We start from the raw sequence: 17,299 nt of genomic DNA on the forward strand, positions 1-17,299 counted from the left end.
TCCGTCTCCCGCTGCTGTAGCGCTCTGTTATGGACACCAGGGGGCGGTAAAGCGCGCAGCTGTGTTTCTGCTGCTCTCAATAGACCGTAGAAGAAGAAGACGGCGGTGACGGCAGTCAACATGGCGTTCAGTTTTGGCGGAGCCACGAGTAACCCAGCAGCAAGTATGGATATTTATGTTTATTTAAAAAATATATAAATATTTTAATTGTCTTGCAGACATGCGTTTTATATGTAGTCTCAAATTTAGGGTAATTCTGTGCTTGTACACGACTAATAAATATAAACGGTCAGCTGATGCTAACCTCTAACTGCCGTTACGTTGCTCTCGTAACCGGCGGCTAAGGATTAATATTATGGGAAACTCTCTACAGAGTTCTAATTTAACACACGTTAACATTAGACACTAGGTACTTATAATGTCAGATATGCGGCCACTCGTCTTAGTGATAAAACAGGCTTAAGGGAAGCAGATTGCAGTTCGTAGTTAGCAACGTACGATGTGCCTCGTTAGCTAGCGGGCTAGTCAAAAAAATTATCCGAGACCTGATGTTACCCCTGAATTTATTTTGAAATTCAGCTGCAACTTCACTGTCATGACAGCCAAGACTTATCGCGTGATCTATGTTCTTGTGAAGGCACGTCTGGGTTTTCATTTGGTTCATTCGGTGCTAAGACCACAGCGGCCCCGGCCTTTGGCTTCGGCACCGCGGCCACCACCACCACCTCCTCCGCCCCCTCCACAACCGGATTCGGCAGTAAGTCCGGAGCTCGTCTGCTTACTCCTATAACAGCAGATTCTCGTTAAAAAAGACTTGTCTATTTTAATTAAGTTGGCCCCTGCCCTAACTAGGACGGTCTGATCCACCAGATTGTGTTACTGTGTTGGCCAGACTTGTATTTTCTCCACTTCACATCCTTCACGAAGCTAAGGTTTAGTGAAGGACATTTATGTTAGAATGCATTTGTTTTCACTAGTTTTCTTTGAGGTTATTCTATGCGGTGTATATGTCTAGAAGGAGCTGTTAATAAACTATACATTTATAAAAAAACAAAAACAGAACACAAAGTCAACTGGCTTGCACTTGAGATTGTTTATTTTGAACCTTCGTGCACACTGCAGACCATGAGCTCCCCGGAAGAGTCTACCAATCAAAATCAGACCCTTGTCTGAGCCGTTCATATCCGTCCACTTGCCTGTTTTTCCTGCTTCGAACACCACATTGAGGACAAAATGTTCACTCACTGCCTGATGTATCTCGCCCACTGGCAGGTGTCACGATAGCCAGATAATCTTCACCTGTCAGTGGTCACGGTGTTACGGCTAATCAGTGTAATGTTCTTTTTTCTAGATGTTTTGTCTTTTTGTACCCAACTCCTAACACCGTGTTCGGTTTTGTGCTCTGTCTTCGTAGCTCTTGCAGCCCCTGGTTTCGGGGCGGCCACCACCACTGCAGCTGCACCAGCCACAGGATTTAGTTTTGGCTCCACCAACACTGGTGAGACGCATATTTTGTACTGTCATTTTAGACTGGCCTCTTTGAAGGCATTTGAAGACTGTGTGTTGCAACTGTAAATAAAACATTAGGTCATTTAACTCCTCCATGTCATTCTCTCTTTCTCGCTGCCTGCCTGCTTTGGCTGCAGGATTTGGGGGGCTAGGAGCTGGAAACACCACGGCTGGTGGGTTTAGTTTTGGGGGGTTTGGTTTAAATGCCAACCCGCCAGCAGTCAGCTTTAATGTGGGGTGCTTTGGTACAGCAACCACCACTGGCACTGTTTTCAATTTTGGCAATAGCCTGGCTAGCACAGGTAGATGACCTTTGTGATTCAGTTCTGCTTCGTGTCTGTAAACACATGTTTTCACTCATTTCTTTCCCTCATCTATGTGGTGCAGTGACTTGTTTTATCTCACCTGGTCTCAGCTCTGCTGTTTCCATTTGCATGAAGAGACAAAATGTTGAATTATGCACTCATCTCATTTGATTCCTGTGGAATTCAGTCCATTTTCACCTCTATGCAAGACAGGTGCTAAATGGAAGTATTTCATTTTCTTAAAATCATAAAATCATGATTTTGCTCCTCTGGATGTCAGAAGTTCATTCATTCATTCTGTCACTTCATTTTGTGTCACCTTGGTTTTATTGCATTCGTCATGATTCGCTTTGTTTCTCAGGTGCGTTCGGTGGCTTTGGGACAACAACAACAACTGCTGCAGGAGCTGGATCCACTTTTAGCTTTGCCGCCCCGTCCAACACTGCAGGTTAGTAGCCGAGCTGCCTTCAGACGTTCCTTTTGTCGGTCTTTGTGTTCAAATTAGGCTTGCTACAAACCTTTATTTTTCAGTAACCTATCTATAAATAGTTTTTCTAGTTGAAAAACTGAACTCAGCACTCAACAACAGCCATAACTTCTACAATTATTATCTGTTGCACTAAACTAAAGAGAAACTAGAATATATAATACTGTAGACTTATATAATTGGGACTTAGTGTACACGTGTGGTAATATTTTACGAATAAAATATTAAAGATACCATTTAAGAAATTCTTTAACTTGTCCTCAGAGTTGTGGTGTAACACTTCCTCGAACTGCCACAAGATGTCTCTCTCACTCTACATAATGTAGTCTCAGTGCTGTGACTGATATGCAGTGGCATTAATGTACTTTTCTCACTGTGTTGGTGCGTAATACTTGTGTTTCAGGAAGCCTGTTCAGTAACACACAGAACAAAGGGTTCGGGTTCTCTACTGGGCTCGGCACTGGGGCCACCGCTGGGACGTCAGGGTTTGGAACCGGATTAGGGACGACTAGCCTGGGTGGGTTTGGAGGCTTCAATATCCAACAGCCCCAGCAGCAGCAAGGTGAGAGCATGTGTCTCCAAATTACATTGTATTGTATATAAAGAGTAAGCAGCCTCTGAACACATTAACTATGGTTGAATGAGCTGGTGTCTTTACACAGGCCCAGTAATATAATTATTATTGACGTTAGCAGTTTCACTTTCATGTCCTTCACACCGTATCTGTGCCCAATAATATTTTCATGACTGTTGAATATTTCTATGTTTATACAAATGGAAATTATTTCTTAAATGTCACATAGAAGGTTTTGAGATACAGTATCAAGTTGCAATAACAGCGTGTTGAACCAACTAATGTGCATTTCTCACACGATCTCGCCTCTCCTTCACTGAAAAGGAGGTTTGTTTGGCCAGCAGGCTCAGCAGCAGGGCCAGGCTCAGCCCACCCAGCTTTACCAGCAGGTCACCGCTCTGTCAGCTCCCACCTTGCTGGGAGATGAGCGTGACTCCATCCTCGCCAAGTGGAATCAGCTGCAGGCATACTGGGGCACGGGGAAGGGCTACTACAGCAACAACAACCCACCTGTTGACTTCACCCAGGAGAACCCGTTCTGCAGGTTCAAGGTAATCGCAGATATTTCAAGCAGATTTGAATACTTCATTAATTTGACTTTGAATATCAAACAATAGTCATGTGTGTCTTGTGGTTTCCAGGCGGTGGGCTATAGCTGCGTCCCAGTGAGCAAAGATGAGGACGGTTTGGTGGTTTTGGTTTTCAATAAAAAGGAAGCCGACGTGCGAGCTCAGCAGCAACAGTTGGTGGAGTCTCTTCACAAGGTCCTGGGAAGCAACCAGACACTCACTGTCAATGTGGACGGTGTCAAGGCCCTGCCCAGTGACCAGTAAGTTTCTATAATAATTTCTCACACACACTAATGTCTCCCAGTGAAGTGAAGTAAATCATGGGTCGTGCCTTTCAGGACAGAGGTGATCATTTACGTGGTGGAGCGTTCTCCTAATGGCACCTCCAAGAGGATCCCAGCTTCTACCCTCTTCAGCTACCTGGAGCAGGCGAACATTAAGGCCCAGCTCACACAGATCGCCGTGGCCATGTCGGTCACTCGCACGGAGCTGTCCCCAGCACAGCTCAAACAGCTGCTGCAAAATGCTCCTGCAGGTAAATGCTTGATCTCGTCGCCCTCTTTTTTTTTTCTTCTTTCTTTCTTCAAGTTGTCAGAATGTGAGTTGGTTGTTTTTTAAATAGTTGCTAAAATGTTGTCTCCCCTTGCTAGGAGTGGATCCCATCATTTGGGAGCAGGCTAAGGTCGACAACCCTGACCCAGAGAAGTAAGTTAAGAAGATCTGTTGTAGGCTTCCGTGGTGTAGGAAGTGGGAGAGTACTTGCTAATTGTTTTATTCCCCTGGATTTCAAAATCCTGTATAAGAGCAGTGTGCATTTTATGGCTGATCTGGACTGAAATAATAGCTATTTAACCTGAGCCCAGAGTTTATCCAGTACCCAGGAGCCTGACCTTTCTGAATAACGTTCCTTTGTTTGTCTCCAGGTTAATCCCAGTGCCCATGGTGGGCTTTAAGGAGCTCCTCCGCAGGCTGCAGATCCAGGAGCAGATGACTAAACAGCACCAGACCAGAGTGGATGTGAGTGATTATAGTTGCTGTTTCTAGTTTTAAATCTCTAAATGTGACTGGATTTGAACACCACCTTATTGTCGACGTAGTCATTTTAAATCAGATTTTGAGGCATCAAGGACGACTCCCGTTGATTCTAGCTGCTAGTTGTTTCCAGCTGCTAGTTGTTTCCAGCTGGAAAATACTATTCCAACTGTGAGTGGTAATCTCAGAATTTGGAGTGGAATTTATTTATTTATTTTAAGTTAAAAGTCAGAGGTGAACCCATTCGCTTTGGCTAAGATGTGAGGAAATTTGAAACTCATCACTTCTGTTATGTCGCCTGAACAGCAGAAACAATTTACTTGCAAAACATATTTCAAAACTAAACTATCAGTTCAGGAACTTTGAACATTTGGCAGGTACAACCACATCCGGTGTCCTTATGTCTCAAATAAGACAAATGTGTACATTGTGTCCAAGGAGTAGAGAAAGGAGAACCACTAGACATGTTAACATCGTACTTCCTTCTTGTTTTCCATGTGCGGCCTTTCAGATTATCTCCAGTGACATCAGTGAACTGCAGAAGAACCAGGCGACCACAGTGGCCAAGATTGCCCAGTACAAGAGGAAGCTGATGGATCTCTCTCACAGAGTGCTCCAGGTAGCTGCCTCTCCCTTCAAAAGACATTTCTTTAGACATTTTTATTCTTTAATAATTATAATAATAATAATAATAGACCAAGATCAAATATAATACACTCTCTCTGCAACAGTCTTAGTATGTTTCAATAAAGCCACAAGGAACATGTAAAACCCGACTCAAAGCTTCCAGTAGTGAAGATGCAAGGCTGTATTTTCCACCCAGGAGCTGATCTTTGTTCAGTGAAATGCATTTAGGGTTCTAGTGAAATGAATTGAGCTACTACTGCACCATCTGTTATTCAATCCCGTTTGGATGAATGCCCTGGCACTGTCGGCATATTTCCCTTCTTACTCGTCCTTGATTCTTCCATATTTATCCCTCCCCGTCTTCCTCCTCCTCCTCCTCCTCCTCCTCTGTTTTCTTGGAAGGTCTTGATCAAACAAGAGATTCAGCGGAAAAGTGGTTACGCTATCCAAGTGGACGAGGAGCATCTCAGGGTGCAGCTGGACACCATTCAGTCAGAACTCAATGCCCCCACACAGTTCAAGGCAAGTGTGTCTACACCGAAGCACTGAATACAGTGATTTCTTTTTCACGTATTTAACAGAACAGTTGATTAATTCTGGAAGCAGATCTGCGGTTAAGAGATTAAACTTCTATTTAATATGTAACACAAAGCTTGTATTGTGTGTTTAACGGGATCCGTGCCGTCTTGCCTCTTCCAGGGTCGACTGAATGAATTAATGTCCCAAATCCGGATGCAAAATCACTTCGGAGCTGTGAGATCAGAAGAGCGCTACAGTGTCGACGCAGACCTTCTCAGAGAAATCAAACAGGTGAGAGTCGGCGAACGCACATCGTCTTATCGAACAAGGCTACACTGGAAGATCAGGGTCTCGCACAGATTCATATTCATTTAGTTTTAATGGACTCTTTAGAAGTTTTACTCAGCGCAGCGGCCTGCTTTTTTTCCATATCAGTGAAGTACCTTGACTGTATCTTACCTTTAGTTTGTATCATAATGTTCTCTCATGCAGCTGCGGGAGTGTTTACTCCGGCTCGTTGTTGACAGCCAGAGGAAGCAAAGGGACCACTAATCTGAATTTTAGGCATTTTTCAGATTGTTCAGCTCCGGTGAATTAATGTATCCATCCGTGTTGCAAACACAGTGTTACATTGTGATGACATCGGCTTCTGCACGGAGCACAATATTGGAAAAACGCCTCCTAAATATGTGTTGAGATAAGAGTGAGAAAGAAAGTTAAGAAAGAGGTTTTCACTGTTTTGTCCTAAACGTTGGATCATTCTGAGAATCTTAAACACAGCTCCAGGTATTTGAATCAGTAGCTTTGATTTTCTTCTCTGTTTTCAGCACTTAAAGCAGCAGCAGGACGGTCTCAGTCATTTAATCAGCGTCATTAAGGATGACTTGGAGGACATCAAACTCATAGAGCACGGCTTGAGCGACAGTGGACACATTAGAGGAGGCATCCTAAGCTGAGTCTGTCCCACCAACACGGTGTCAGTCCTGAAAGACAGCGGCCACTCAACCCAGACCAGACAGCACCTACTTTTAATTCCTGTTCCTGGACAATCTTAAAATATACTTGCAAAGATCAGACTGGGCTTCTGTTTACTTCCTTTACCAACATTTGGCACGTCTCATCGTTTGCCTCACTTGTCTGTGCCTGGTTAATCTGTGCATTCCCATCTGATACGCACAGCTCAATGGAAACACTTCACACCGTCTAATAATAGCTGGCTTCCCATATGTCAAATCAGATTATGGACTATGAACTGGCATGTAAACAAGTCATGGGATTGAGTCATTGAAAGCTTTGTAAATATATCTTTGTAGATCTTTTTTTATGATGTTAGAGCTTTAATAAATGTCATTTAAATTCAAAACGTGTCTCTTTATAATCTCATCCTTTCACATTTTACTATAAACGATGTTTTGTTTTACAATCATGTTTGTGTGAACCGTGTTCACGTGTGTGTTTTTGCTCTAAGCACGTATCATACATTAATTTACTTGTAGTTGTGGGACTAAAACAAGACATCCTCTGTTTACCTCTTCGTGCTGGCCTTTTCCATCATCATCATCCAAGTAGGGCTTGAGTTGATAGGATTTATGTCCTATTCACATCCCTGTGAGGATGAAAGACTGATTGGCAGTTGAGCTAATTAGGCCGCTTTTGAACAGATTATATCACTTCATGCAGTATGGTCACATAAATCATATATGTACTCCCCCGTATACACCAATCAGGCATAACATTATGACCACCTTTCTAATATTGTGTAGGTCTCCCTTTTGCCTCCACAGAACAGTTGTGACACATCAGGGAATGGACATGGGCCCATCTGAGGGTGTCCTGTTGTGTCTGGAAATAGGATGTTGTTGTTAGTGATGACTTAGGATCCTATGGGTTGAGGGGAGGGGCCTCAGTGGATCATCCCACAGATACTTGATCAGGGATCTGGAGAATTTGGAGGCCAGGTCAACCCCTTGTGCTGTTGTTCACATTTTGTTTTTTTGAGTTGTTCCTAAATCATTTTTGTGTGTTTGCCTGTGCCACGCTGGATCATCAGGGAACAATGAATGCCAGGTCCAAAAATTTCCCAGCAGAGCATTGATTTATTACAAGACGGTCAACGCTGTTCACTTTTCCTGTCAGTGGTTTTAATGTTGCGGCTGATCGGTGTATATGTGTGTTGAGGATGTACCTGATACTGATGATGAATTTATTTTTGTGTACTTGTGTGTTACTTTACATGCAGAATATAGGCAGATGAAATGATTTGATGTAACAAATTAAACATATTGACAGTAATTGATTGATTGGGGAGCAGAAAGGATTTTTGCACAAAAAGCGAAAGTGCTGATTTATCACTTTATCCACAGACACTCATTCTCTAGCCACTAGGCCACGTCTCATAAAAGAAAGAGACAATGTTAAATGTGCTCAATGTTTTTATTCACTGAACAGGTGGTTGTTAAGTTACATGTAATCTTAAAAATACAAAAACATATGACGTAAAAAAAAAGCCGAAAACCTAAGAGGTAGAAAACATCTATGTTGCCCCTGAACGAGTTGAAGCAGCGCAGGTCACATGGCCGAGGACTAGGTCAAGGCTGGTATTGCTTGTGCAGCAGGTGGTCTAGAGTAGTGCAGTTATCATGTGTGTGAGTGTGCGGAGAGGTCCACCAGGCGGAACGCCTCCATGAACTCGTTGATGTCGATGCTGCCGTCCTTGTTGAAGTCGATGCTCTGCGCCAGGTCCGCGATGGCCTCGTCGCTGATCTCCGTCTTGAGGTGAGAGCTCAGGAGCTTCCAGGTCTGACGAAACTCCTCGAAGGAGATCAAACCTGAGTATCGACACCGGAGTTAAGCGGTGGTCGTGTTTAAGGAGTGAGAAAAAAAGAGGAAAGGATGTAGAGGCAGGGAGGGGAAGGAGAGTGGTCTGACCTGAGTGGTCTGTGTCGATGATTCGGAAGATGGTCTCCAGGTTGGAGTGGTTTTTGTACATAGTCTCCAGGATGCTTGTGTCTGAGACCTGTCAGGAGAGAAGCCAAACAGGTATATAAAATAAAAATACCAATAAACCTTTAACAGCTGTCTGAGCAGGAGGGGAAGTAGATCAGGAAGAAATAAAAGAATACCTCTAGCTTGGGCTCGGTGATGGAGAGCTCCCGTATCCACTGCTGGTAGTCCACCATGCTGTGTCCGGTGCTGCTGACGAGCTGAGAACGAAGCACCCTCCAAGGCAGACCCAGCTTCAGTACGCTCTCTGTGGCACTGGCCCAGTTTCTTAGAGATATCATCCCTGAGACGGACATGGGGAAGAAGATACAGGTTAATGACAAATGGAAATCAGGGACACTGGACTTGCAGAGTTTCTAGAAAACGTTTCATGCAAGTAGCTTCTTCAGCTCTTGTGTGGGGTTGGGGTTTGAATAAGAACCTCTGTTGGTGTTGTCCTTCCTGTATTACAAGGGTCTGTTAATGACCAGATACTTACCTGTATTTGGAGGAAACTGTTAGATCATGTTTTCTGTCTATAATCAATGATTGTATCAGCCATGTTTTGTTAGCCTAATACGTAGGTCCTCAACCGGGGATGTGTGACCCCTAGGGGGTATGCGGGGGTTGTGACGGGGTTAAGTTTTTGGTTGATTAGACATTCTTCATTTATGTTCCAAAAAAAAAAAAAAAATGAATAAAGGGATAAATCGAGGTTATCTTTCAGCACTATCAATCTAATCCTCCAGTGCACGGTAGGCCCCGCCCCTATCGCTGCTGAGCCAATCACAAGGCCGCATATTACACTCTGACTCAAGTTCGCCGCTATTGGCCGAGAGCCTATTCAGTCCCCAGGTGAAATCCTAAAGGTACGCTACAATATTAGCAGAAGAGAAGCTAATGGTGCAGCTCGCTCCCATCAGCCAACTACTGAGGCCTAAATGTTTTGGTTCTTCACTACATTTAGCTGCGTTTAAAGGTAAAGGAATGTATGTTTATGGCAGTTGTAAGGCTACTCTACTGTTGCATGTTGAAATAGGAACCTGCATTATCTGAATAGCTTAATATTGAATGCAAAATGATAATAATAATAATAATGTATATTTCTAATTTGCACTAAGCCAAGTTTGAACATTTTTAGAAAACAAGAAAAAATATTTTTAGCAAGCACATTGGTATTTGTATTGATATTGGAACAGTGAGTCAAAAATGACTGAAGTAATATATTATAAGCTCTGCAAGTTCAGTTGTCCTTGTTTCGGCTTTGTTTTTTGGTAGACCACAACTCAGATAACTGAAAACCTTTGCAGACTCACAGAGCAGTTGTTTTCCTTTGCTGATTACCTGTGTTGTTGGGATCAAACTCCTGGAAGGCACTGATGAGATCTGACTTGTGAACAAACAGTTGTTCCCTGAGAGCTCGCAGAGCAGATCTCTCTGTCCACCCGACACTGATAAAAGTCAATAATAAACATAAAAAAAAGAGGAGAAAAGACTCTTCAATGAAGGTTTACTTTATGGATTTGATTTATTTGATTTTAAAGTGTGTACCTTTGCCTCAGGGTGAGATCGATGCACGCCCTGCTGGCCTGATACTGAATAAAGTGAGGGACCAGATCAGAGCCCATTCTGATATAGGCGCCTCTGTTGCTGCCCACCTCGTAGTAGTTAGACGCTGAAAATATAGTCAGCACCTGCATGAAGCGCAAGAAATCTGGTTAATTTCTGTGGCGTATCTCGCAAACTCCCCTTCTAAAGTCTCCCCGCGCTCACCTGGCGGTTGTGGCAGAACTCGTAGCCGTCCTGTTTGCACTCGTGCGAGCGGATGAGGAGCTGGAGGTTGTGTCTTCCCAGAACCTCCTCGGTGACATCAGGTCCCCAGTAGCAGCCTCCACCTCGCACCTCGTTGGGAGTGCAGCCATTTTGGGGCATGGGGTCGCTCCACAACAGGTCCACTATCTGAGTGGATAGAGCAATCATTGTAAAATATTTGTCCTGTTAACTAACCCGTTTAATGCATTAGACAGGATTACACTTACTTGTTTCCACTCTCGTTCATCTGTTTCCGTAGCTTCTCCAGACTCTGGGTCCGAATCAGATTCCAACTTGTTCTTCACTCCGTAAAAGGACTGGTCGAACCCTGCCAGCCTGCGCCTCCTCTTCAGCTCGTCGTCCACTGACCAGATCGCGTGGCTGCTGCCGAAGGGCAGGTTGTGGAGCGAGCGGCGCGGGAGTTCGCACCGCTGAGCCCGGGCCGAGCCGTGGTGAGTCATAGAGTACACCCGACGCCGGCCTTCCTCCGGTCCATCGGCCTCCCCGTTCCTGCTGCTCGGAGCCTTGCTGCCGCTGACAGCTTGATTTGTCGTATTTGGAGGCCTGAGGGCCGACACATACTGCACACATTCAAAGACACTCATATTACACACACACATCTGACGGATCCTGCAAAAATTCTGAATTACACTAATTTCGCTGATGATAGAGGTCTCTCTTACTCTGTGTCTGTCCACCCTTTCTATCACTTCGAGGTCTGTCGTGTCAGAGATCCCCCCATGCACAATCAGCACCTTGCTATCGATCACCGTGGCCAGCGGCAGCCAGCTGAAAATCTTTTGGAGAAGTTTTAGGATCTTCTTGCCGTGCACCTGTAGAACAAGTCAACAACTTTACCACCAAGTCAGTCTGGCATCCCACAACACTTAATAAGGGGAAGCTTAACCTCTTGGACCTTGAAAACACACCTCTGGGTCTTGGACTTCCTCACAAAGAGACTGTCTGGATCGACTGCTAACGCCGCCCCACGGGCCCCTCTGTCGAGCCCCAGCTTATATTCCTTCTGTACCGCAGTATTATTGAACCCGTCATCATGTACTACTGTGCCACACATTACTTCACCATGCTCTCCATCACCAATAGAAACAGACTACTTAAAACACATGCTCTAAAATAATCTGCCTCCCCACTTCCAACCTTACCAGCTTTAGTTAACACTGCCATAACCTGTAAAGCACTTAGTGCGTTTACATGCGCAACTTAATCAAGCTATGTTCAAAATTCAACTTTCTGAATGTGGTCATTTTACATGCAGCAGAGAAAATAACTGATGGGAACATGTCCTCCTCCTCCTCCTCCTCCTCTTTCTCCACACTAGGTGGTGATATGTGTCTCGTCAGCAGGTTAATACAGCCCCCTTTCTGATTTTAGTCGGAGTAACGTGTTTAAGTCCAGTTAAAGTCAGATTAAGGCAATAATTCATTTTTATCACATGCATGTAAACGTAACTGACAATGGTACATGACGCCTACTACCGACTCAACCCATGTTTCACACTCCTCCCTCTCCAGTATCCGATACAGACAAATAACTTGCAAAATGACAAGAGCTTCATCCCCACAGCCACATCTGCCCTGAACAACCTCAGCAGGAGGAAGAGGTTTTCCACCATCATATCGCTCGTTTATGATATTTGTGATATTGTGACTTGTGCTGGGTGTGATATGTTATATGTTGCTGAACGTTTTAATGTGTTTAAATGTTATTTGTTCGTATATTTGCCATGTGTGTGAACTGTAAAGCAAATTTCCCCCCTGGGCGACAATAAAGCATGAATCTGAATCTGAATGGCGACAACTGCAACAAAACACCCTACAGAGAAGACACTGTACAAGGACAACAGTCTCTCCCTAAACACAGGAAATAAAAAGAGATTGTTATTGACTTAAAGGTTGCACCGAGATCCTAGGAGGTGCACATCACAGAGGGCCCTTTCCTGGACCACAAACACCACAGCAAAATGCTCTTTTCTGGCGAGGCTAAGGAAGACCCCAACTTCTACAAAGGCGCCAGAGAGAGGATCCTCTCCAGCTGCATCACACTACTTCCACTGTTTGCAATGCTTGATAGCATTTATCTAATGAGTGCTATACAGTATTTACTTAGGATGTTTTAATCCAAAACTTACCTTGTATTTTCCCAAAACTTCTTTAGTGAAACCATATCTGCAGAAAACACATATGGTCTTCAGTCACTACACTGTGACTAAACTAGCAAAATTGATGTGATAAGAAATTAAACAGGAGTATGAAGAAGAAGAGGCTTACCTCAGGTTAACAATGTGGTCCTCATGGTTGCCTCTGTTCAGGTGGACGTCGTTGGGGTAGACCAGCAGGAACCCAAACAGGATGAGCAGAATCTCCAGTGAGCTTTTACCGCGATCCACAAAGTCCCCGTTGAAGACGTACGGTTTCTCAGACGAAGGCAACCCGTTCTGGTTGAGGTCAAAGTGTTAGTAACAACGAACATGCCTGCCTGACACGATGTGGGTGTGTATGTTGTGAATACCTTGTAGAATATCAGCAGCAGATCTTCGAGGCTCCCATGCAAGTCTCCTGGGAAATAATAAATAATGCGTTTGTGACGGTTGATTGTCTAAAAGGTTCTAAGAAGGAGAAATCTCAGAAAGGGTTGCTGTTGTGTACCGCATATTGTAATCTCCTTGGTGTGGCACACAGAGACGTGATTGATGTTTGGAAGAATTCTTAGAACTCTCCAAGTCTCTCCAAGAATCTGCAGAACATATCGAGCATGGAGCTGCTACTGGGAAAAAAAAATATGTGTGAATTAGCTGAGAGCTGAAGAATAAGGCAGCAAATGTTCCTTGCGCTCCATGCGCAGGACTACCTACTTGTTTGTGCTTAAAAGCCTCCACCAGCTTCGACACCCCACAGAAGGTCAAGGGGAAGGTGAGGTGGGGGCCGGCGTAGCTTTCGGGGACCTCGATGCTCTTGTAGCAGAAATATCTTTCCCACTCCACGTCGCGGCAGATTTCGTTCTCACGAAAGATGTGAGATATTAGGTTTCCTTCATGGGAGACGGAGAAGGGGAGAAAGGGAAGTGGATCAGAGCAGTTAGAGGAAACCACTCCACGTTTCTCAGCAGGGAGCCGACTCGGTGAGCTCAGATTAGCTCGCTGGCGGTAATCTAATGAAACCTACAAGTCGGCGAGTTAAAGGGTTTGTGTTGAGAGTCGGTGTCTCTTACTTTCACTGCTGGCCGGGGTGAAGTGGTCCATCAGGAAGCCAAAGAAATTGTACAGCTGCAGGAAGGAAAAGGATTTTTAAATGTTTTAGAATTAAGTTTTTTGCAAGGTTATAGAAAACACATAAATAAAAGTATGGAAAACAATGTAATGGACTTTCAGGGTCAGGACACACCAAGCCAACGGTCTGTGGCCCCATTTGACACTAACCCCCGGATCACCGTTCAACACTGATCTCCTTTCAACAATCAAATAAAACAAATATTTCCCCTGACAGCACAATCATCTAGAACAAATAAACCGTAGATCAAGTGATCATAAGTATACAGTACTATGTGAGACAGTTTACGGCCAAGCGTAAACCTCCAGGTCTGAGTGATGAAGCCCATGGGGGGTAAGTGCAAAAAACTGCAGTTCATCAAGTGGCCACTTGAGGCTCCAAAGGGGAGTAAATCCCCATAAACCCCCATGTTAAAAAGTTCAACTTTCATTATTAAACATATTTACAGCCTGGTACAAAAAAACAAATATGGTCTCAATTATTTCACTATTCATGACTGGACTGTACAGGATCAGATTTTTTTTTTTCTAATTCACTCATTTATTTTTTATTAAAGTTTTAAACTATGCATAACTAAGGCCGTTCCTTTGAGTGACAGGTGGTAGCCCGAGCTAACAGGTAGCAGAAAGGTGGGTGGGCGTGTCTCAACATCCGACCGGGGGCCGGGGGTGAGTGGCTCCGCCCACTTTGGGTTTCATTTTCGTGGTTCAGAATCCAGTGGGTGATGTCATGATGGGTTTGTCCCATGGGATTTGTCCATAATATAAACAGTCAATGTTTACGATAGCTTTTCTTGCTTCCTAGCCTTCCAGCTTTTGATGAGGAACAAAAACTACTGCCACCTGCTGGTATGGAGAGTTACTTCCTTTCACACAGGCACAAATGACTGTGATCTTTGCTGTGTGTTTAACTGCAGATACATGTGACGCAACACCACAGTCAACCTTCGTTGCTGGTACCTCTTAGATGTGTCTGTACCTCAGTTTGTGTTTTGTGTATTAAATAATGCTCTCTTTAAGGGGTTTGGGTTATTGTTAACTAAATTAAAGAAGGGAGAGACATTTTCCTTGTGTGTTCTAGCACTTACTACAACTTTTTAATTCGGTGAGGGCGCTAAAAGCAAAGTACCAACGTGCACTTTTAACCTTTATGTTTTAATGTTTCATGGAACTTCATCTCATGGGGATCGAGAAATAGTTTTAGGACACATCCAGCGCCAGAAGGACTCATCATCTAGAGATCATGGAGAAAAGGTGTTGCAAGAGGAGAAGGCACAAACCCTTTCAAGCAGTTCTTCCCGCATTTCATTTTAAATCTGGATCAAGCAACGGAGCAACATGTCGTGGCCAAATATATTCTAGAAGATTATCTAATTTTTATCCTGTTTGACTGTACCTTGATCTGATCTTGCTCTCCTGCATATTCAATGGACTGGAAGATGTTCCACGTGTACCTGCGCCTCATCTCCAGCCGGGCGACGTACTGTCGGTACCAGCGCTGGATCAACAGAGCCGCTCTGATCGCTGAACATCAGGAGGGAAAAGTAGATTAAGCGTTAATGTCGTCTTCAACTAATAATAACTTCATTCACTGTCCAAACCGAAAGACTCACCGGTGGCAGCTTCACAGCACGCATTAAAGTGTGAGTTTTAAAAGTTAGCAAACACTAATTGAGAACTTTTTTTTTTGAAGCTTTAATGGTTAAATGAGTAGTGTAATGAAGTAAAATTACCTGGGACTGAAATGCTCACTAAAACGACAAAGAAAAAAGACACAGATGTTGTAGTATAGCAATAAAAAAAAGAAGAAGTATTTCTTTTTCCTAGAATAATTTTGATAAAGGCCGCACCTCTGTCACATTTCTTTGGCTGCACTTCTTTCTTTCCCATGCTGCATCCCATGACCCTCTGCTGTTTTCACTGCCAGAGTGAACAAAGATATTTTCAAGCTGCGAGACTCAGAAATCTGACCTTGTGTTTTGCGACCCTGCTTAAAACATCGCAATACAGGAAATACACATTTTCCCACTTTACTTCACACATGACACTGCAAAGCCACAGACAAAGTGAGAAATCTAAAACAAAGCACCAGACTGTATCAGAGTAAACCTACCTGGTCACATCAACCTTTCTCTCAGTAACTCCCTTCACTCCTTCAACATTAGTTTATCTCTCAGACGTTTCCATTTCCCAGACGCAGCAGCGGCAGCGGCAGCACGCAGCAGTGGCTTTAGAGCTGAAAACGCTTTCTCAGCCACCACCTGAACGCGAGAGCCAAGCACCTCGGATCCCTTAATCAAAACAAGATGCAAAGTGGATTAGGATTAACCCTCACTACAGCTGGCATCTACGCTGAATAAACAGATGAAGGCTCTGATAAAGGGCAGCATGTGTTTTGAAAGGAGAGCGTGTTGGTCTCAACTCTAATATCGGTGTCACCACTATGACTCATACAGCAACGACTGATGTCAACACTGAATCTGTGTTAACAGTTTGGACTCATATTATCAGTACATACAGATAAACTGCATCACTAAATTAACATGTAAGTGTATAAAGAAGATAATTATTATTTTTAGATTTGAAGTGGGTTATGTTTTATTTGACAAACAGACTCTGTTTGCACTCTCAGCTTTGATGGTCTCATCAGCCACAAACTGCGGAAACAAACATCCTTTCCCGCTTTTTGTTCTTTTCACAACCCGTCACAGCTTTCATGTGATGAGCGAACGGCTCAGATTGCAACGCTTAAGGCACAAGTACGTATGACCACAGAATACAGACCACTTGCTATTCAGAGGTCTTATACCCTGAGGTGTGAAGCTGCTGCAGAGCCTGACTGTTCTGCACCAGCAGAGAGAACTGTCCATGATGTGGATGTGTGCAGGCTCTGATGATTTGTTTGTTTTTCACCACATAGCAGCATTTGACACACATGGAAGGAAAGAGAAGTGCCTGTAATCTTCTTTGCTGTTCTTTGAGACAACTCTCTGGAGGCCCTTCCAGTCTGCAGCTAAATAGAGAGACGCCAATGGTCGGAGTACTCTCCATGGAAAGTGGTGAGGATGTCTTCTAATCCTCCTTTCATGTGGGTGTTCTGGGTCCAGTCTCTGTATAAAAAAGTAGAGAAACTAGGAATGAAATGTTCACTAGGTTATTAGGTACACCTGTGAAAATATTCAAACAGTCCTGCGCCGAACAGCTGTTGATTTATCTGTGTTTTCATTTTTGGGGAATGTGGATTTGTAGTACAATTAAACTGTGTTTGTGTTGCACTGCACCAACACCTGTTTTTATTGTTTCGAGAACCCCGTTTCAGTCAGTGGGCTGGGCTAAGTAACAAAAACAGGTTGAATCCCAAACTTGGTTGGAAACCACATATAGACCACAGAAAACAAACATTATCTGGGTCAATATCTGTTCTCTATAAAAGCATTTAACTAAGAAAGGTTTACATCTATTATATGCTTCACTGATAATGTCATACATGACGTACTGTGTAGAAGTTTGGGGAACTGTTTATAAATCAAATTTAGTCCCATAATTAAACGGCAAAAAAGAGCTGTACGAGTAATAAATAAAGTGGGTTATTTAGAA

The 17,299-nt window shown here is 43.7% G+C and overlaps 2 protein-coding genes across 6 annotated transcripts; one reads left to right on the forward strand and one right to left on the reverse strand.

The window, feature by feature from the left end:
• The first annotated feature begins 39 nt into the window (after positions 1-39).
• nup54 (nucleoporin 54) lies at positions 40-6,985 on the forward strand. Of its 4 annotated transcripts, XM_047569886.1 has the most exons (15): positions 40-163; positions 638-757; positions 1,415-1,498; positions 1,647-1,811; positions 2,176-2,262; positions 2,705-2,863; positions 3,200-3,426; positions 3,517-3,704; positions 3,783-3,979; positions 4,095-4,149; positions 4,368-4,461; positions 4,988-5,095; positions 5,506-5,625; positions 5,803-5,913; positions 6,450-6,985. In XM_047569886.1, exons 1-15 carry the CDS (start codon positions 121-123, stop codon positions 6,576-6,578), a joined length of 1,887 nt encoding a protein of 628 aa, XP_047425842.1. In that variant the 5' UTR covers positions 40-120; the 3' UTR covers positions 6,579-6,985. The 4 variants fall into 4 exon arrangements, with proteins under 4 accessions (XP_047425842.1, XP_047425845.1, XP_047425844.1 ...); XM_047569889.1 differs by lacking the exon at positions 1,647-1,811; XM_047569888.1 differs by lacking the exon at positions 638-757 and having other exon boundaries at positions 42-163.
• A 1,072-nt stretch (positions 6,986-8,057) lies between these two features.
• LOC124996652 (serine/threonine-protein phosphatase with EF-hands 2-like) lies at positions 8,058-16,435 on the reverse strand. Of its 2 annotated transcripts, XM_047569884.1 has the most exons (19): positions 15,816-16,435; positions 15,553-15,622; positions 15,436-15,453; positions 15,316-15,324; positions 15,099-15,226; positions 13,645-13,699; positions 13,289-13,464; positions 13,083-13,197; positions 12,946-12,992; positions 12,705-12,871; positions 12,566-12,602; positions 11,100-11,249; positions 10,644-10,997; positions 10,378-10,563; positions 10,156-10,298; positions 9,949-10,055; positions 8,745-8,908; positions 8,551-8,638; positions 8,058-8,450 (listed from the first exon to the last, which is right to left on the reverse strand). In XM_047569884.1, the coding sequence occupies exons 2-19, from the start codon at positions 15,602-15,604 to the stop codon at positions 8,260-8,262; spliced, it is 2,187 nt and encodes a 728-aa protein (XP_047425840.1). In that variant the 5' UTR covers positions 15,605-15,622; positions 15,816-16,435; the 3' UTR covers positions 8,058-8,259. The 2 variants fall into 2 exon arrangements, with proteins under 2 accessions (XP_047425840.1, XP_047425841.1); XM_047569885.1 differs by lacking the exons at positions 15,316-15,324; positions 15,436-15,453; positions 15,553-15,622.
• Between the last annotated feature and the right edge of the window lie 864 nt (positions 16,436-17,299).

Source organism: Mugil cephalus, chromosome 19, assembly GCF_022458985.1.
Source record: "Mugil cephalus isolate CIBA_MC_2020 chromosome 19, CIBA_Mcephalus_1.1, whole genome shotgun sequence".
Classification (NCBI taxonomy): Eukaryota; Metazoa; Chordata; class Actinopteri; order Mugiliformes; family Mugilidae; genus Mugil; species Mugil cephalus.

Excerpts from the sequence above, each read along its gene's own strand:
- nup54 (XM_047569886.1), top strand. The coding sequence starts at position 121 with ATGGCGTTCAGTTTTGGCGGAGCCACGAGTAACCCAGCAGCAA. Across the intron at positions 2,263-2,704 it reads CGCCCCGTCCAACACTGCAG|GAAGCCTGTTCAGTAACACA; the intron begins GTTAGTAGCCGA and ends CTTGTGTTTCAG. Across the intron at positions 3,980-4,094 it reads GCTGCAAAATGCTCCTGCAG|GAGTGGATCCCATCATTTGG; the intron begins GTAAATGCTTGA and ends TCCCCTTGCTAG.
- LOC124996652 (XM_047569884.1), bottom strand. The coding sequence starts at position 15,604 with ATGGGATGCAGCATGGGAAAGAAAGAAGTGCAGCCAAAGAAATGTGAC. Across the intron at positions 13,465-13,644 it reads CACCCCGGCCAGCAGTGAAA|GAAACCTAATATCTCACATC; the intron begins GTAAGAGACACC and ends TCTCCCATGAAG. Across the intron at positions 10,056-10,155 it reads GATCTCACCCTGAGGCAAAG|TGTCGGGTGGACAGAGAGAT; the intron begins GTACACACTTTA and ends GACTTTTATCAG.